The sequence below is a fragment of the Leptosomus discolor genome, chromosome 3, assembly GCF_034619465.1.
Source record: "Leptosomus discolor isolate bLepDis1 chromosome 3, bLepDis1.hap2, whole genome shotgun sequence".
In the NCBI taxonomy this organism is placed as follows: domain Eukaryota; kingdom Metazoa; phylum Chordata; class Aves; order Leptosomiformes; family Leptosomidae; genus Leptosomus; species Leptosomus discolor.
In genome coordinates, this window is record NC_141393.1 from 6,427,685 (window position 1) to 6,448,130 (window position 20,446).

Genomic DNA, 20,446 nt, shown 5'->3' on the forward strand with positions numbered 1-20,446 from the left:
GGCTGATGATGTGGGGTGCTTGGGTAAGATGCTCCATGGGTAACAGTCCCGCAGAGCCATGCCTTCCCGCCCTCTCGGCATGCCAGGATGATTGCTATTTCATGCGCTGTTCACATGGGGAGCAGAGGACAACCCCAGTGCGAGGAGAAGGTGGAGGTGCGGTCAGCGTGAGCACCGTTACGTGTTAATACGTGCCAGATTGGGAACTCTTTGCTAGCGATATCCACTGTTACTTAAGAACTTAAGTAATGTGCTTTTTCCCTAGTTTCTAATCCAATAAGCAGAAAGTATGAGGTTTTGGGCCTTGCAAAACAACACGGCTTTTAAGTAACAGCTGAGGGATCAGCTGCAAAGCCAAGCTTTGCATTTCATGCTTGCAGGTCAGCTGTCGTTTTTTGCTGCCTGGTCTTTGCAGCATTAAGGACTTCAGGATTTTGAGAACCACCGAATGGTGGCTGAAGCCATTTTCCTCTATATCTGTGAAGTAAAGCATCTAGTTGGCACCCAGAAAACATACAAATGCAATAGCCCTTGTGTCCTGGGCAGAACACCACTTTCTGCAGAGTCTATCCAAGGGCCAGACACGCAGCATGGGGCTCCTGACCCCATCCCACCACCGTCTCCCAAGACCAAGCTCCCTTGAGCTTATGAATTGCTTTTAAGGAAAAAAAACAAGTGATTCGTTAAGATCTGCTTTTAAATTCACTCTGCAGGGAACCGTGTGGATACTTTAACTGGGCTGCCCAGGTTCTGCTCATTAGATGCGAACAGCCTGGACCTGCCATGCTCTCATCCCAGCCCGCCGCTCACAGTGCTTGTTTTTGTCTCCTCATAGCATTACACCCTCACAGATAATCTCTTAAATGTATGTTTTGATAAGTAAGCATCTGATGTAGAAGTCGCACACCTACTCGGCAAGAAAATAAAGATTTTCTGCCTACATGCGCTCCACAGACCTGAACTCAGTAATGCACCAAGGAACGCTGTATTTCAGCTGAAGCATTCGTGTAATTGCAATATCTGTTACAGCTACAAACTAGTGTGGGGGCTTGCCCAAAAATCATGCTGTTCCTGACCCGTAATTTTACAAAGGAGCCATGTTATAGCACAATGTGAACCCCAGCTGAAGGCAGAGAGTGCATAAGAAACTCCTTTGTTTCCAGAAGAAGTACAGCCGAAGTGGAAAAATTATATGGTCTACCTGCTAAATGCTTTCCACTTTGCACTTCATAAAAGAGGAGGCCACATCCCTGGGAGATGCCTGGGCAGCTCATTCAGTAACGCATCGGTGACCTTAATTGGGTCATTTATGGTTTTGGCTTGCACCATCTACAAGTGTTTCTGGCACAGGTCACCATGGAGGGTACTGGCCTCAGTGGATGGAGCATCTGCTCCATCAGCAGTCTTCTTCCTGATTGCTCAGTGATTAGGTGGTGTTGCTGGAGTTACAGGCAGGGTTGAGCAGCACGTGGGTTGGGCTTCATCACCAACCTCAGCAGGAAGCATTCCTGCTGGGAATAGCCCATGCCTGCATTGTATCTGTTTGCAGATACGGATGAAAGCTGTTCATACCGCTGTGTTGTCTGTCGCCGGCAGAGTCTGGGCATTCCTTGGTGTTCGAGCATCACTGAGGTCAGCTTTTGGCAGCTGAGGTTTTCTGCAGCCCCACAGGCAGGATCCTGCTTGAGTGTGCAGTGGTCCTAATTCCCATCAACTCCAGTGTTCAAATCAATACTGTTGTTTACGGGGATCAGCTTCCCTTCCCCAACAACACCTAACATCTATAAGCCCATCTGAGGCCTGCTTGTGCAAAGCATCTTGCTGGATGTCAAACCTCGATCAGAAATTGCCTCGTTACAGGGTGACTCTCAGCTTTGCGCCTGCTCAGGTTCTTAAAAATGGCCTTAGGATGCTGGCTGTGACCAAAGCCATGGTTGTGAGGAAATGAGGACCACTTGTCCCACCCAAGTCACAGGTATGTAAGGAGCCCACTTCCATCTTACATTGCCATCACCATCAGGCTGGAGCTGGCTCCTGCTACCCTCAGCCACATCCTTAAGGTCCCAAACGCAGAGCAATACATCTTGGGAAGCTTTCAGGATCGAGTTGGTGTGGGGCTTTGTAGCCACTAATTCCCATCCAGTCCCTTTTCAATGCCCTTCCTAGGGCCTTAGCTGGGGGAATCTTGGAGCAGTTTAGCCCCAGACCAACTATTCACAGCTTTCCTACAGGAGCATCCGCATCAGGCAGGGGACGTCTGAAGCCACGCTTGACCCATTGGTTTCACTTCCAACTTCAATAGCTCTCAGGGATATCAGCGGCAAAGGTGACATCTAAAAACTGGTTGAAAAGGGAGCGACTTCTTTGAGTCCATAAATAGTGGGAAATCCACATCCAAAACCTTCTGTATTTATTTGCCAGCTCTGTGCTTTATTATGGTGCGAGGTGCAACCACTAAAGGGCAGTCATGCCCAGCAGTGGTTGACTTAAATTTAATCCATTTTAGTGATCACAGTAGTAAACAATGGGCCGATACATTGTATTTTTTTGTTTTCAGGGTTTATGTACAATTGTGTATAAAAAAGCGTGCTGGTGATCCACCCACAGGGCTTCTAGATCGGAGAGTGCGCTTTGGGATAAAACTGTGCAGATCAATAACTCAGGCTGTAAAAGTACCCTGTGTTAATTAAAATGGGAGAAAGGTTTTCCAGATGATGTCGGTGAAAAGGTCACAGAAGGCCGAGCTCAATAAATAAAAAAATAATGTTTATATGCGGTTGTATATATATGTTGTAGCAAAAAAGATTGAGAAACCTAAGTGGTTACTCCTCTTTTAAAATACCCTAGTATTGGAATATGAACACCTTTTAAACCTTTAGCCTATTAAAATAATGAATTAAATAATATTAAAGCATTACGTGCTGTCTGCCTGAGTTAGGTGTTTGAACTGATGGGAATATGAACCAGCTGCAGCTAGAGTTTATTGAGGAGCTCGATCAGCTATTGATGGCCGTAATCTTTCTTGCAGAAGAAGAAAGGAATACGTATTTTATTTACGTCTGTCCAATGCTTTCAGGTCAATAGCTGAAAGCTGGAGAGCAGGGTGGATTGGGGTTTTTTCTCATCCAATCTGGGACTAAAAATTCAGTGTGGGAGGAGGCTGACTAGGCGTAAGCACTTTGAAGTGCTTAGACTTATTCCTTGTTGCTACTCGTTCCCTTGCTGTAAGCAATTTCCTTCATTACAAAAAATCGTTACATGATAAAGGTAAAATTAATAAAAATCTTCTATCTGTTGTGCTTATTAATAAATATGAATAGATCAGTTTGGTTCGTGTTCTGTAATTCCAGCTGCAGGTTGATGTGGGTAAATTAAAAATACACAGTGATAATATTGGCTGGGATCGGTTTATCTGAGGGGTTGGTTTTAATTTCTCAGGGTACTATGGCGGAAAAGACATGTGCTAGGGAGGAGGTGTTTTTATTACTAATACTAAAAATAAAATACTTCATTCACTACCTTTCTGTTTAAAAAAAAAAAAACAAACAAACCCTAAGATAAATCTACATACGCTGAGAATTGTCATCGCCTAAATAAATGTTGCAGACAGAGGAGCTCCTCCTGCGGTGCAGGGTGCGTGTGAGGGTGGTTGTTGTTTCCACTGTAACAGCCGCTGATTAATAAGCCTGTTTCTTTAGGAAAACAGCTTAAAAAGAAAATAACGAGCTAAGTAAGATCGATTCTGAGGTGGAGGTTTGCAGACTGCAGTCGGGGCTGGCAGTCCTGGGCAGGCAGCTGGCCGGGCGGGCAGCGTCTTCGCTCAGCGGAAGAAGATTAGATGAGGTATGGGGGGAAAAATGCTGATTGCCATTTCCCTTGACACTGCAGCGTTCTGGGATAAATCAAATTGATGAACTTGGAGAAGAATGCCTGGAAGAGAGTGAAAAAGCGATATGACCCCTGTGAAAGGAAGCCGAGGCAGGCTTCAGCAGGCCGTTATTTATTTATTTTTTATTCCCATGCTGTACCAGTTAATGCCAAATGTTGACAAAGAGCTGCCGCTTGGTTCTTTCTTTCTATTTTTTTTTCTTTTTTTGAGCAATTTTGGATCTCATGGTTTATTTAAGGATGCAGGAGATCTTGCCTTTATGTGCTGTAGTCTCACATCAGAAGTTTCTAAACTCTGTTCATCCATCCATCAGGAGTAAATTCACTTGCTCTTCTGTGTTGGTCATTTATTGATCTGGTGATGTCTTTATATGTGTGTGTGTATATAACATATATGTAAATTCAAACAAGCGAGCAAATTTTAATTAATTTTTATTTCAATTACGGCAATGGGTGACCTTCTTATTTTCCCCCACCTCCTCCATGTATTACGGTTACACAATTTATCATCCAGAAAGGTGCGTGAGACTTAAAAGTTTTTCATCTTTTTACTACAACCTCTGAAGATATTTTGGGGGTGGAGACCCCTGTATAGGTAATTGTCCCTTACTTAAGCTCTACTCCCCAGCTACTTGCAGAATGTTTGGTGGCCAGTGTGACCTGTGGGATGCAGGGGAAGAACCCATGGTGGTTATGCTGGAGCATTGCAGCCATGCGTGGGCAGCACTCAGGCTCACCCGTCTCCGAGAGCCCATTGTGGAGGTAATTTCTGAAGTCAAGAGATTTACAGTGGTCTTCCTGCTCTTGCCCCCATTAAAGCCTGTGGCTCTTAGCCCATGGAAGATGCTTATTAAAATGTCCACCGTGTCATGGGTGAAGTGGCAGGGACAGGAGCTTGCACTGAGGACCGTGCTGTGAGTCTGGGGCTGGACTTGATGCCCTTTCTGCTGGGAGGGTGAAATATTTCTTCGAGCAGCAATGCCTCGCTTTTCTGCTTGATCTGGCTTTGCCATCAGGAGGTGATTGGAGACTACGGTGTCTGTAAACCAGAGAGGTGGTGGAGTCTCCCGCCTCGGAGATATTCAAAAGCCATCTGGACATGGTTGTGGGCGATGGCTCTAGGTGGCCCTGCTTGATCAGGGGGTTGGACCAGAGCACCTGCAGTTGCCAGGGCTCCTCATACCACCTGGTTGCCAGTTCAGGGAGGTATGGACTGTGGGACCATCCACCCCGAGCACCTCTGTGTGTCCTCCAAGGGAAAGATAATAGATCACTTGATAAAACCTTGTTTGGCCCATGGTATCGTGCTCACAGCGTGCTGAGCCGAGCCACACGTTTCTAAGGCAGCTCTAGGAGAATGGTGTGAGATCGCCTTCACTGGAGCCAGTGCCGTGCTCAGAGAGAGAGGGAGGTTTGCTTGGCTTCAGCAGAGAGCCGTCAGCAAAGCAAGGGGCATGGAAGTATTTTACCTCCTAGAATAGCAAATACACGCTGAGAATTAAATCTCCCCCCATGAGGCTTTTTTAGTATCATATTCAAATGAAGATTTAGTGTGGAAACATGTTTCCTGATCTAAAGGTGAATAGTTTAACTGTACAGGATAAATATTTAAGAGTAGTGTATCTCTTTCCAGTAAAAACACTCTGGGCAGAGACTTCCTTTGGTAGCAAAATGAGGCTGTTATTTTATGTGCCTTTGACCCGATTCCAAAAAATATTTAAAACAGTGAAGTTGGCAGATCCTGCCATGAAGACAGCCAGGTGGAAGGGGCAGAGCTGTGAAAGGTGAGGCTGGAGTGAGGGGTGAGGGCTGCAGGGGTGATGGGCACCTACCCACCGGTTGTCTTCTCACTCTTCAACAGCTGCCAACATCGCACGCTGTAGCGGGAGTGCATGGTTTGCAAATGGCCTATAAAATTAATTGCCAGTTAGAATCACCTAATTATCGAGCTCGTGATTATTAATTGAAGGCACATATGGGTTTGAGGTTGTGCACGGCTTCTCTGCTGCGCTACGACTCCACCATGCAATTGCTAAAGGCTTTGTCAGAGTGCGTTTGTACAGTGGTCTGTGAGCCCCCGGAAAATGGCTGATGTTACTGGCCTCCCTTGATCTTTTGGAGTTTGAAGGGCAGTTTCTGAGCAGCCTGCTTGGGCACAAGGAGTACTGAGAGCCATCAGCGAGCCTAAGCGAAGGGCTGGAGGTGGGTGCAGGAATCACCGTACACATAAAGCCAGCAGAGACCTGATTTTTCATGGTTAAGTCATTGTTGCAACTCAGAATAACAGTCATTACTCACTGTTTGATTATGAGGATTTTCATATTCACTGGGTGCCACATAAGATTTATTTAAACACCTCTCCCAAGCATCCTGCAAGATATATTAGGTGCGTGTTGCTGAGTGATGCAGGGCTGCGATGACTGAACATGTTAAAGCCAGGGCACAATGCAGTGTGGGGCTCAGAAGTGTTTCTGCACCTTTTTTGGATGTGTTTGCGCGTTGTCATGTACCAGCACCTAGTATGTTTTTCTGCTTTATCCCTTCTTGCTCCCACCTAGGCTTCAGCTCAGTTTAGATTTTTTTTTTTTTTCCTGATTAATAAATCTTCACATTTGTACAAGTTATATTTTTAGGGTATGGGCATTTTGAAAGTTTCAGTAAATACTTTTCTAAGAACCTAAGCACAGATGTGTGTGGCTGGTGCTTTCATGCCTGAATCCCAGATTCACATGGCAGGGAAGCGGGGTCACAGTGGAAGCCCATAACTGCCCTCACTCAAACCATCATCACGGACGTGAATATTCATCAGAAACCCCTTGTCCTCCCACACACCCCCAAGCTGAATTTCAACCAGGTCCCTGTGTTAGGTGTCATCTTGTTGGCTGCCTTTAGACCTGCTGAATCGGGGCTGAAGCAGAGCTTGGGTGTCTGGCTGGCTCGTAGCCTGAGGAGACAACAGCAAAGGACATCAAGTGCAATTTTGGTTTTGAGGCATGGAAGGGTGACGAGACTTGCCCAGGGCTGGGAAGGAGAGGTTGCTGGATATGAATCCCTGACCTCCCAAATTGTGAGGACATGGGGAGGTTTGAAAGCAGCACTTGTTGAAGGAGTCCCTAAGCCAGGTTCTCCTCTCTAGGTGCAGGGGGAGGGGAGGTGTCTCAGACTGGGCTCAGGCTTTCTCAGTCCTGACTTTTTTCCAAGCCTCTGTCACAGCAGCTTGTTTATTTCTGGTGTAAGGGTGTCTTGCAAGTCTGCTTCCAGAGCTCTACCACAGTCAGGTCTGTGCAGCACGGTGGTTTGAAGAATCAGTCAATATGGGAGGAAAAAGTCAAGGAAGAGGCAAAGCTCCTCCGTGCATACATAATGGAAAAAGTTCCACGACACCCTCCCTTTTGAGGAGTCAGTTCATTGAGAAATGAAATCAATACCTGGAGTGGATGTATAAGCCTTTCTGAGATGTTCAGGACCACCAGCAGCCCTCCGTTGTTGCGTGTTGTGCTAGAGAGCCGTTGAGTTTGGGTTACAAAATAGCAGGAAGCTCCCTTCCTTGGCTACTGGGTGCAATATGAGCTTTAATTAGATCAGCTAAGTTTCTTCATGGCCTGTGGGCTTACTCATGCAGGCACCCTTCTTTCCCCATAGGCATCTTGCTAAGCCTTCACTAAATGGGGCTTTTACCTTTGATTGGGGTACCAGGGGCTACCAGCTTTAGTTGATAAGCGTTATTATTCAGGTAGAGAAACTTTAAAGGGTCTCCATGTGGGGTTTTTTTTGCCTTTTTTTAGTTGATGGAATTAAGTGTGTAATTTTTAATGGGGAACCTCTTACTTAAATCCACTGGCAGGGTAGGATGAGTTGGCTGGAGGCCATGGCAGGGCTCTCCTGTGACCTTCTGCAGCACCTCCAGCACTCCCACTGCTGCACCAACACCCCTCCAGCACGAGGATTGTCATCAGTCAGTGGTGGTGTAAGAGACATCCATGGTTGTAAGATCAATGTTGGCTTTAGCAACGAGCCTCCCAGCCCTGCCTGAATGTTTTATTTAGTTCTCTGATAAAAGCTTTGACCTACATCTAGCACCAGGAAGCGACGAGGCTTTGATAATACTCGAGCATCCCGGCGGAGGGCACACTGCTAACTGAGCCTCGAAGTTGAAAATGGATGTGTCCTTTAAAATAACATCAGATAAACCAATAAAGGTTTCAGTCAGTAAACAGCTTTATCTCTGCCAGGCATTACGTAGTCCAGTTTTGATGGTGGGGATGTACCCCTTCATGAACTGTAGATATTAGGAAAACAGCTTTCTATTTTTAGTTACAGGAAAACAAACCAAAAGCCAAAAAAACCTCCAGTTTTCAATGATATGAGGGTGTCAGCGATGGAAATGTCCTGGACCACTCAGATTGCTCAGTGAAGCAATTATCTGTGGTGGCCAAAAAGAAAGGTCCTATTTGAATTGTTCTTTCCTGTACGTGTCTTTGATGCTGTCTATCATCTGGAGCTCTCAATCGTCTGTATGAGGCTATCTTGTGGGCAGCTGTAATGGCTTCATGGATGTCCATTCTAAAATCCTTGCTGCCTTTAAAAGCAATGAAAGCAATGTCCGGGAGGAATGAGACAGAGAGGTTTGCAGCCCCATCCTCCCGTCAGTCGGCTGTAGCCCAGGAGTCAGGGGGAGGTCAGCAACAGCAGGATGAGAATTAGCATCATTGCCCTGACAAATCGATAGTCACGGGGCGATGCTGTGGGACCACCGCTGCGCTCTGGTGCGGCCCCACATTGATTTACGCTGCTTATCTGGTGGGTTGTGTCTGTGCCATCACCTGTTTGTGTACTCATATTGTGTGTTTTCTGGGTTTTTTTTCCAGGATGAACTTGACCTCACGGACAAGCACAGAGAGGCCATGTTCGCGCTGCCAGCGGAGAAGAAGTGGCAGATCTACTGCAGCAAGAAGAAAGTAAGAGACCCGTCTGCATTGTGGTTAGGGGCTGAGCCCCTTCCCTCCCGTGGAGGGCAGGGAGGAGACATGGGGAGGGACACAGCTGTCTTGGGATGCCGAGCGGTATTCGGGGTGTCACAGAAATGCCTCTGTTCCCTGGGGAAGTAAGGGTGACCAGCGAGGTCTTCAGTCTCCAAAATGCATAGCGCTTCCTCCCGAGCCCATTCAAGCTGGAGTAGGTGTCCCCATGCCCTGCATGGGTGTCCAGCACCCCATGCTCATCCATGCCAGCACAAGCAGGGCCACGTGAAGCTCCGTGGCCACTGAGGTTGGCATTGTGGTGGCAAGGGGCTGCCCTGGTCACCATCTCTCATGGCCCTGCTCTTCTCTGCTGATGTCTGGGGGCCTGATTACAGCCTGTCCAAAAGCCTCCCCCTCCCCTGGCTTTCCACTTGCTGCTGTGAAACAGAATTGGGCATTGTTTTTGTCCTCCCACCGGCTCTTCCCGGAGGATGGCACAAATGGGGAGGCCATGCCCCTGCAGCACAGACTGTGACAGCTTTAGCCCCGTGGTGCAGAGGTTGCTTTTAGGGTGAAGCTGTGTCATCCCTGGGACATTGAAGGGCTCTTGTCCGAAGCAGAGATCCTGCAGGACATAGCACTGTGGGGAGAAATGAGGCAAAAGTCCTCAGTCTCGAAGCAGATGGAAGGATGCTGAGGCCTGTGAGGGAAGTGCCCCCAGTTGAGGGCATCAGCCTGTTGGAGCGGATCCAGAGGAGGGACACAAAAATGGGCTGAGGGCTGGAAACACCTCTTCTATGAGGAGAGGCTGAGAGAGTTGGGATTGTTCAGCCTGGAGAAGAGAAGGCTCCGGGGACACCTTATTGCAGCCTTCCAGTACTTAAAGGGGGCTTGTAAGAAAGATGGGACAGACATTTTAGCAAGTCCTGTTGCAATAGGACAAGGAGTAATGGCTTTAAACTAAAAGAGGGTAGATTCAGAATAGATAAGGAAGAAATTTTTTATGATGAGGGTGGTGAAACACTGGCACAGTCTGCCCAGAGAGGTGGTAGAAGCCCCATCCCTGGAAACATTCACAGTCAGGTTGGACGGGGCTCTGAGCAACCTGATCTAGTTGAAGATGTCCCTGCTCACTGCAGGGGGTTGGACTAGATGACCTTTAAAGGTCCCTTCCAACCCAAACTATTCTGTGATTCAGTTCCCAAATTCGCTGCTGTGTCCCCTAGCCTGGCTGCAGGAGTTGGTGTGGCAGTGCTGGCGGTCGCCTGGCCCCACTCAAAGGGCGCTTGCTGCCATTAATGCCTCTTTTCTCCTGCTGTAGCAATGGCACCAGATTTTCCAGCCGCGTTTTAGGCCAAGAGCAGGCTTACCTTGCTCATGTAGGATTAAGTTTTAAGCCTCTCATAAATACCCCTGAAATCCCTATATTATTGTTAGACAGAGGCCTGCTATGCCCGAGATTTAAATCGGAGGGGAGAAGAGATGTTAACAAATTATAGGCACTGGTCTGAATCAACAAGAAAATGGGCAGGGGATGCTCGCTCATCACTGCCTGTCGGATAAGCGGTGCTGTGCTCCGGTGCATCTGGATAAGGGGGAACAACAGAGCCTTAAATCAAGCAAAGCCATGTCATTATTACTGTGAGGGGAGATTACATGCTATCTAATCTCCTGAGGAAGGGTTTATATAGGGCTGATGGTGCCTCTTTCCCATTCCAGCACCTCCTTGTGCTCACAGGTTTTTAAAAAACGTACTGAGAAACTCCCTGCTCCCGGTGAGTGTTGAAGGAAGAGCCACAAAAGTGCCCTGTGGCATCCCCAGAGGTCCTAGGAGCAGGTGCCCCTCCGAGGCCGGATCCTGCCTGCTGTTCTGCTCTGGTCCTTGTTCCTCTGGCTGCTCTCAGCCACTTCTTCCCTACTTGTGATGCCATCTTGGTGAGCTGCAGAGCATACGTGCCACTGCTTGCTCTGAAGGAGATGTGCTGCTGGAGATGAATGCTTTTCTCCTGCTTTTTAATTAAAAGTGAGTGAGATTGTATCAATGGAGGCTCCAGCAGTGGAGGAAACAAGGAATTGTGTCAGCTGGAGAACATGTCTCTCTCTATGCATGGCAAGCTCTAGGCAGTCCTGCTCCTATGTGATGAGGACCAGTAGGCAGCAGAGATATTGGCAGCTGTCCCATCAGCTCCTGGTAAATCTTACTCATGCACCTATGTTTTTCTGAGGACAAATCCCTTACATGGTAGCCTGGCATCAAGAGGAGGGGCTGGGCTTCTCCAGCTGAGAGCCATGGCTGGGTTTTGGCCGGGGCAGTGGAGCTGAAGACATAGACCCCCTTGGTCCTACCTCCCTGCTTTGGCTGCAGTCTGAGTGGCAGTGTTCTGGGGCAGTCCAGGATGCGCCCAAACCCTTTGGCCTGTCTGTGTTTGATAGTGAGTTGTTGCCTGAGATGCTGGTAGCATCCAGTTTCACCTGGTGGGTCCCAGGGGGCTGGCAAAGATGGACATCAGTTGCAGGCAGCTGCCTGACTTACCAAGGATCCAAAATTGTGCCCTGAGCAGTTTTTGCTCTTTCCTCTGCTGCCAATTTTGGCTCCTGTTGGAAACAAGCTGCTGAGAGTCGGACAACTTTGGTCGGACTTTGAGTCTGAAAGTCCAGTTTGAGACCAGTTGCAACAAGCTCCCCCTCAAAAGAGCAGTGCGAGGCAGGACAGAAACACTGCCCAGCCTTCTCCCAGGGGCTTTCCTTGAAAATCTGCTTTGCCAGGCTCCAAAATATCTTACGCTGTGGCTGTAGCCCACGCGAACAGGGCACTCCCCTGCCTCCATCGACGGCAAAGGTGTGTGCAGCACAGAAGGCATCTGAATATCTGTCCTTTCAGCATGTTCCCTGCTGCTGCGTGCCGTGTCTAGCACTTCTGCTTTGCCATCGGCATCATTCGCTGTACTCGGCTCTCTAGAGGGCATCCCAGCTGTTGCATGTTTTATATATTCCCACGATGGGCAAGATTTGGTACAATGTGACCAAAATGAGACATTTTGTTGTGCTCGGTTGTGCTGGAAAGGGACCTGGCAGGACCTGGGCAGCACCTGGCCTTGGCAGTGCTTGTTGGGAGGGAATAAGGGAAAACCAGCTATTCCCCAGGCATACTTCCTTCCCTGGAATATTTCCCCTTGGCCCGCAGCCCCATATCCTGGTTTCTCTGCCCTGCAAGCAGCTGTTTTTATCCCAGCCCACAGTACTGGCTTGGCAGAGTGGCGGTTTTGTCTTCCCTTATTCTCCATCCATAGCGATGCTAGGTCTGATCCCAGCCCTGACCCTGCTGGGAACGGGGAGTTGCACTAAATGAACTCCTCACAGTCCCATCCCACCTGCATCACCCTGTGATGCTCAGGGTAGGGCAGGGGGCAGAAAGATAAAAAGCATCTTGTGATGGAGGCTGGTGAGTCTGTCGGCAGCAACCCGAGGGGGAACTGATGTCTGCATTAAATCCAGCAGCCGTGCAGCTCTCGGGTCAGGAGAGAGATTTAAAGATTATTGGAGAGACCTTCTTTGAAGTCTTCAGCCCCCTCTATGGCTGTAATAAAGCAGGGAAATGTGAAGGTGGAGATGCATTAACAGCAGGATGGAATCTGCTTTTAGAAGTGATATTTCTGGATGATGACTCGTTTCATACCTCATCCCGAAATATTTCACTCCCTGCTGGCCCTGCTCTCCAGGAGAGGATATGGCTCGGAAGCACAGGGAGGAAGCAGGAGGGTTTCCAGCTTTACCGTTTCTTTGGCTAGGGTTTTGCTTCAGTGGAAGAGGCTGACTCAGGATGGCTTCTCAGGAGGCCACGCTCCAAAGGAAGTTAATAATTAACACTTTGCACTTATTCTGCAGCACCTCTTAATTACAGGAGGTTTGGCTCCTGCCAGCCGATATACGTAACGTCAAGCTATTAAAGCAGCTCGCTGGGGAATTTTTATGAGCCTCAAAATATGGGTGGATACAGGGGTGTGCAGGCAGAAGCTCAGCATAAAGAACCAGGTGGAAGGGATCTGTAGTGAAAACCAGCTCATGCAAATATGAAGTCTGGCTCTGCCCCCCTCCCTTTCGATTCAGCTGAGCTCTCTGAGCAGCTGTAAAGCTGGGGTAGGGGAAAAGTGACTTGCAGGGCTGCCAAGTGATGCTGCAGTCTTTAAACTTGGGTTGAAAACCCATTGGCATTGCTAACGCTGGGTGCGTAGCGCTCAGCAGCGTGAAGCTGTCCCTGGCAAACACAGGTTACATCTAAAATTTCGGCAGACATCAGATATAAAACCAGGATCCCTTCGCATTAGGAGAAGGCAGCGATGGTACTTTTGAAAGGGAGAATGGGGAAAAATGTGATAAATAGGGAAACGAGTGATGGCTTTCCAGTAATACTATTTTTCCCGACCAGACAAGCTCTTTCTTCTCTAACTGCACCTTCCACCCGCTCCCTCCAGAGAGCTTTGCTTTCCAGCTCGCTCTTCCAATTGTAGCTCAGTCCTGCAGCTCATTCACGGGGCTTGTGTTTCCATCTATTTCCTTCATTTAAAAAAACCCACAATTTAAAAAAAAAAAAAAAATCAAGCAAAAAAGCTGCAGTAGCAGAACTAAGGGCAAAAGCTGACAAATATGGCATGCAAGGGAAGGAGGGAAAATAGCTCGGCGTTTTGCCATGCTCCTGGGTCACCTGGGATGGGTGAGAAACGTTTCATGGCCCCTGAGCATCCAGACATACCTGCTGTTATTGCAGCAGCAGGTTGAAATATCATCTCGGGTGTCATTTTCTCAGGCTGACTGAGAGAAACGGGCTCTTGGCATGGCTGGGGGTATTTTTCAATAGGGAATGTTTATAGTTTTTATCTTTAAAGGTAATTCCCTTTTTAGTTCCAATCACAACACACTTTTGTTTAAGCGAGGTTTTTCTCCCTCTCTGGCCAAAAAATGCATCTGTTAGCAATCTTTTTGGATTTTAAAACGAAGCTTTTCAAACAATGAACCAGCTGACTACGAAAGGCATCTGGTCATGCTATATTTGCTTATGGGGAGCATAATTTTTAAAGCCTAGGAAAAGCATACAAGAGGGCATGTGTTTATTTGTAGAGGAGAGGGTATAGGAATTGTTACCATACAGAAAACCAGAGTGGTCTGGGATGGGATGGTTCAGACCCCGAGATCCCAGCTTGGGGAGAATTTGATGACATTACAGCCCTTTGCAGCATTGCTCCCTGGAGAAGTGGCTTTAGTTGCATCATTCAGGTTTTGTTGCAGGGATACTTGGGGGAGCTGAGTGGCTGGAGGGACGAGGAAGACCCGGAGGGCTACGGTGGGCCAAAACCTCCACCAACACACGCCTGGCAATGGCTTGGGCATGTCAGCGGAGCTGGGCTGGATTTAAATCTCTGTGGAGGCTGCAGACCCCTCAGTTTTCAAACCCATCCGCACCTCTGTCTGCTTCTTTTTTGACGTTGCAAACAGCATCCAGGTGGATGATCTGTGGCAGGAAGGGAGGGGGGAATGTCCGAAACACGGTGGGCTGCCAGCTGCCACCAGCTTTCCCTTGCTCAGCCATTATGGAGCAGCAAGGAGCGGTGGGGAACACTGCAAAATAAAAATGCCATCTGGAGGATGTGTAAAAAATGAAGGGGGTTGCTTCTATTTTTGCAGCAGGTGCCAACTGAAGAGGATTTCTGTTTTAACCCCTTGCTGTGACTCTTCTGGTGTGAAGTTCTGGGGCAGACCAGCCTTGCAGGTGGTGCCCGGAGGGAGGTGAACCATCACAAGCGTTGTCGCTAAAGGGCTCTCCAGGGTTTGCTTGGAGCTGGCTGCTGTGAGCCAGCCCTTTCTTCTGCCTTGGTTTCACCTTGAAGGATGTAACCTGGTGTGTTGGACATCAGGTGGTTGGGGAACCCAGCCAGCCGTCCTCTGGGGCTCAGTTATCGCAGAGCAGCTCCAGATCCACCACCATCACCACAGGCTGCAAGTGTGGGAAGGAGGCTGCTGGATCAGAGATGTTGCCCACAGGCTGGACACCTGGAAGACATTGGCAGAAGCTTGATTTGGAAGTAAAGTGGCTGTAACAAAGCGCAGAGGAGCTTCACAGGCGTCTTTCTCCCCGCTGCCATGGGGACATGCTGCAAGCAGGAGGGTGCATTGCTCCTAGTGACTGCATTCCTGGAGGTCAGAGGGGCAGCAGCTCATGAAGATGCACCTTCCAGGTGTAAATAATGGTGCCCATATGCGGCTGAGACCAGCCTGCAAACTGCTTTCGTGCCACTTCTGGCTGAGCCACCACCTCCTCTCTGCTGCTGCCCGGTCTCCCAGGGTACGGTCACTGGGTAGAACAAGGGCACATCTGGCTGTGGGAGCTGCTGCCACCCCGAGGGGGAGGCACGTGGGCTGTGGAAGTGTCAGCCTCGTCACCAAGACATGGCAGGGCTGGGGAGTGTGAAATCTCCCTGGGAAAAGCAAAGGGATGGCTAGAGCTGGCAGATCGGTGACCTTTGCTTGGAAAAGCTCCCACTAATGAGGTATCTTGACTGGATGCTGCTTTCCCCACGGCACCCAGCGCCGACGGAGGGGATGGAGCTTGTGCCTCAGTTTCACACCACAACAGCCCCCCGCCACTGCCGCCGCAGCGCGAAACAGCCGAGCGGCAGCATCCGTCAGCCCCGCGCAGAGCCCAGGGACGGAGGGGCGGTGGAGGCGAGGAGAGGGCGCAGTGGTGCCGGGGCCACAGCTGATGTGATTTGTATTTTTGCCAGGTCCCTGGAAGGAAGACATGGGTGTTGGGGGGAGCACGTGGGAAATGAAGGAGGGGACAGGGCAAATATTGCCCTTGGCTGCACAGCTTTGGCGTTTCCTTATTTTTGCAGCAGAGCACGTGTGTGTCTGTCGGGGCATTTCCTGAAGGACAGCGAGGGATGTTGATGTAAATGTTACAGATGAGAAGGGATACCCATCCCTGCCCTGTGCAATTACAGCCGACAGCCTGCCTCTAAAAGAGCAGATCGTAGTGAGCCGCAGCACGGCACTGCAGTGGGGTTCGGATCAGCCCTCGCTTCTGTGCTTCTTGAGAAGAGAGCGAACACGGCAAAGACCTAAACACAGCCCAGAGAAGAAACTGGGAGATGTTTTTTATCCCTGGTGCCAGCCATGCAGGATGTGATGGAGCTTCCTGGAGAGCCGATGCTGGTGGTACTCATCTCCACATCTGGGCATCCCTCGTCAAAGGCAGGCTGCAAAATTCCCGTCCCCAAAACCCACCCTGGGTGCTGGAAAACTATTTTACAAATTCACCCTTTCAGCCCGTGGTGCCCTAAGAGGTTCCTCCCTCCTCCTGCTTCTGAGCAAAGCCTTGTGAGTCACTTCCCTCAGGGCTTGTCACTTTGTCGGGAGATTTCTTCACCACCGAATGCACTAAAGGACACTTATCAGTGTGCTGTAGACCATTAGCCACAGTAATTACCACTGAGCAACGTCCTGCAGGGAGCCAAGGGAAGCCCGTGCCCTGATCTTTGCCTGCTTTATTGTGCAGTCCCCTTTTGCCTGGGAAGCTGCTTTCTGATGAGCCTGCCCCGCTGCTCATCTGAATTAATGAGGTTCTGCTGCACTTAATTGAGAGTGCTCTCTAAATTGGGGGTTTCAGGGAGGAAATGTAAGAGCCCGAGGGAGCCGAGCAAAGGGAAATATTTATAATGCAGCACGTTAATTATAAATGAGCAGTTTAGCCAATTTTGTTGTTCAGCCTCCCCTCCACCCCCCAGAGACCTTTGTTTTTTTGCTCCGCTGCTTCTTTTCAACCCTAAATGAGCAGCAGGTCCGGATCCCTGCCTGCCTCGCAGGTGTTCACACCACGCGGGAAGGTCCTGGGGTATGGGATGATCCGGCCCCTCTGCCTTCCCATCCCATTCTACAGCATGGATCGTACTCCCTGACCAAATCTCTTGGCTGGGTGCATCTGGATACCTCTTGGTGCTGTGCTGTGGTGGGAACTTTGCCACCCTTCCCAGTTGATGTCACTGCTGGTGGGAGAGCCATGCTCCTTATAAGAGGTGCTGATGGTACCCTGGGGTGATGGGGAGGACCTCCAGTGACATCTCCACGAGGTGATAGGATCTGGTCCCTTTTTGGACGATGTTCAAGGCACACGTGGGTGCCCCCGATCCGCTGTCCCCCGGAGCACTGTTTTCATGCCAGTCTCTAAAGGGCAGAAAAGCTGGGAAAGTCAAAATATGTGCCTGCAGGCTTTGCAGGGTTTGTGCAGAGCTTTCCTGTGGCAGGGTGTAGGATGGTTTGGAGGGGTGAGTTGGCAGACGTGCATGGGGTTTGTGGCTCCTGTCCTGGCTTGGGCTAAATCAGAACTAATTCTCTTTTAGTGCTTTAACTTTTCAGTTAAGTCTCCTCTAACTAACGGCACTCACTGAAACAGCAGCATGTTTTTCCAGACAGTGACTGCTCCCAGCAGTGATAACCCCTGATGTTCATAGTCGGTACCAAGGAATGGGATGCAGAGAGGCCCTTGCTGATCCTTGTTCTTGTAGCGACCAAGGTCACTGCTGAATCTTGTACTGCGTGTTGGGGTGCCGGGAGTGAAAAGGGTCACACCTGCAGGGAGGAGCGAACCGGACAAGTGACCCAAACCTGACCCACAGAGTGTTCCATCCCATGGACGTCATATTCAGTGTAAAGTTGAGAGATCACGAGGGTCACTCTCTCTTCTTCGATGGTCGATGTCTGAGGAGGACTCTGTCTGTTCTTCTGTCGTTGATCCCGATCTGTGCACCCCTGAATCTAGTGCCTGAGTCCAGCTCCTGCATCCCGTCCCTGTCTGCTGCCCAGTCCAGCCTGGGACTGCCCCAGTGCCAGCCCTGCAGTGTGGTGGTGACATATTGTCATCAGGGTGGGGGGAGCTGAGTTCAGTATTGGTTTTGTATATAGTTGTACATATTGTATATATTTCATTATTTCCTTATTCTTATTATTATCTTTTCTTTTATTGTTATTATTTCATTAAAGCTGGTTTAGTTTTCTTTTCCAAACCATAAACTCTCTCTCTGTCTCTCTCTCCTTTTCCCTTTTGGGATGGGAGAGGGGTTGACAAAGAGCATCTGTCATTCGTTAGTGGCCGGCCCAGCCTCAAACCATGACAGCTCCCCAGCATCACTCCCCAGCATCTTCTTCAGTTCTTCTGCCACATATATGTGCTCTCTCCTTTTTCTAGTGCATATATAGATGGTGTGCTGTATATGGCTGTGTGTACCAGGGAGGGGTGTGCATTGGCACACAGGAGCAGATGGGAGTGTCCTTTAGGAAGGCATGAGATGTGAGTTGAGACACCAGAAAGACCTGGCTGTCAGACGGGATCTGTCACCAAGCAGACGGGATCATCACCGAGCAGCAAGGTGGCCTGAGCCTCACCCCGGCTGCGTGGGCACCACTGAGGAACCATGGGGTCATCCAGCAGGACGGGTGGGCAGCACTGAATAGGGCTAGCCCCAAGGAACTGCCCTTTGGTTGCAGGAAGGTCATGCAAGCGATGCTCTGCAGATTGGTGGTTGGCTGTGGGCAGTTACCCTGCATCCCAGGGGGTGGTTGCCCCGCCTGGGATCAACTGACAGCTCTAACCCACAGGTTGCAGAAATGAGGCCTGTTATCCTGGAGTGACAAATACTTTGCAAAATATCACACTCTTCCCACCCTGCTCAAGAGAAGCAGACCTTCCTTTGGCTGTGCAGGAAGTGGTGGTGTAATTTCTGCCTTTCCATTCTGCTTGTAAATATAAATTGCACCCCCATTTCTCAAGCCCCCTGACACTTTCTCTATTACCTTGAGCATCTTTCTGACAACCTGGATGTCTTTCAGCAGGCCTTGTGTGAGCGGACACACCGGCTGCTGGTATTCCTGTGGGCATGGCAGGTATTTCTCTGCACAGTCCAGCAGTGGGAAGCTCTGAGGGACCAGACACCAAGCGGGTGTTCTCTTCCCAGCCCCTTGGGAAGGCGTTGGGCTTCCCCCACTGCAGCGGAAACCTGCCCCTGGCCATGGCTTTGGTTGGCCAGACTCGATGCTGGCAGGGGACAGTCCCTGCACGTGGTCCCAGAAATGCAGCAGGATGGACAGCCAGACGGTCCCTGGGTTATTTGGAGACGATTGCTTCACTGAGTCTGTTTGTCAGTGGATGACAAGAGGTCTCTGCCCCTCCATCCTCTTGCCTTTGGTGGAGGTGAGTTTTCAGGAGAGGGGAAAGCAGAGAGGAGCCAGTGGATCCCGGTTTTCCTGACTGTGAGAAGACCAAAGGCATCCCTGTCTCTCCCCATCAGGCTGGGTGTTGCATGCTTAGCCAGCAGATGAGCATTTCTCCTTTTTTTTAAGCACTATTTGGACAGGATGGGGATGATTTTATTTGTTGCTGGCAAAAACTAATTGTCAGGGCATGACTATGAATGGTCATCCACCCATGCAGAGGCAGGCAGTGAGACCTCCTTCAGGTTTATTAAGTGTGGCACGAGCGTGGGTAGGACAGATTTTTTTTCTTGTTTTCTACCATCTCAGAAAAATTATTGCTCTTTGCTGATTCCCGCTTGGCTAAAAAAAAAAAAAAAAGAAATGTGGACAACAGGTTAATCAAATGTTTCATTCGAAACCTCAGTTCTTGGCAGGAGAAGGAGGGGAGAACAACCCAAAGTGTTAAAGCAGAGGGCAGGGAGGTCTGAATGCAGTCTTCTTGCTCAGGAAAGTTATTTTATTTGCTTTAAACTTGACCAGATCTATAGAAGATTAAAAAAAAAGTGAGGCTCATGGATGTGCATCTGTCAGTGGGCAGCCTGCCTGAGGGCATGGGCAGCCATCACAGAGAGCTGCTCGGGGCAGTCTGGTTACTGCCAGGCTGGATCACGGCCCCTTGGAGAGGGCTGGAGATGGCCATGAGGGTGGACGAGCAGCTTCTCTTGGCCCTCAGCATGTCACAGGAGATGCCTGAGGGTTTGCCAGGTCCCTTGTTGCTCACAAACTTCTTTTGTCCCCATCCTGGAGTCAGGCACAGAGAAGAGTCAGGTCTGCAGGGACGGGCTGCACTGCTTGTGGGGAAACTGGGTCCTGTCCAAACTACCTACCACTGACTCCATGTTTTCTCATCTTGGCAAACTGCAGCTTAGGAAGTTCGGATGCACGAACATTTCCCGTGTATGCCTCTTGAACCTAGATAAATATTTGGGACTGTGCTCCTTGGGCTTGCTGAAATCAGCCGGAGGATCGGTAGTTGTCTGCATGCACAGACGTGGGAGCAGAGGACTAGGTTGTCCAGCTCCTACCGTCACAGGCGATTGCGATGTAGGATGACCTTTGCGAACATCTCTTAAAGTTAGAGAGGGGGAAAAGCTGTGCAGCAAGTTTGGCTGTGAACTGAAGATGGTGAGTGAGGGAAGATGCCTGGAATTTGTGTAGTATCGAGTAACTAGACCTGTGTGGCATTTCTGCTGTGAATCCTTTTTCTTCTTTTGATGTGAGTTTTTAGGAAAATACAGTGGGGAAAAGGGATGATTTTGAAGTATTCCCTCAAAATCTTCCTACTTGCCCCAAGCAGT

The 20,446-nt window shown here is 49.4% G+C and overlaps 1 protein-coding gene across 4 annotated transcripts in view; it reads left to right on the forward strand.

Moving 5' to 3' along the window:
- The window catches only part of DAAM1 (dishevelled associated activator of morphogenesis 1), a 56,857-nt gene that overhangs the window by 4,660 nt on the left and 31,751 nt on the right, over positions 1-20,446 (forward strand). For all 4 annotated transcript variants that reach the window (XM_086461967.1, XM_086461968.1, XM_086461969.1 and 1 more), the window contains exon 2: positions 8,757-8,846. In XM_086461967.1, the coding sequence (XP_086318093.1) occupies positions 8,757-8,846 (90 nt within the window). The remainder of the gene's footprint in view (positions 1-8,756; positions 8,847-20,446) is intronic.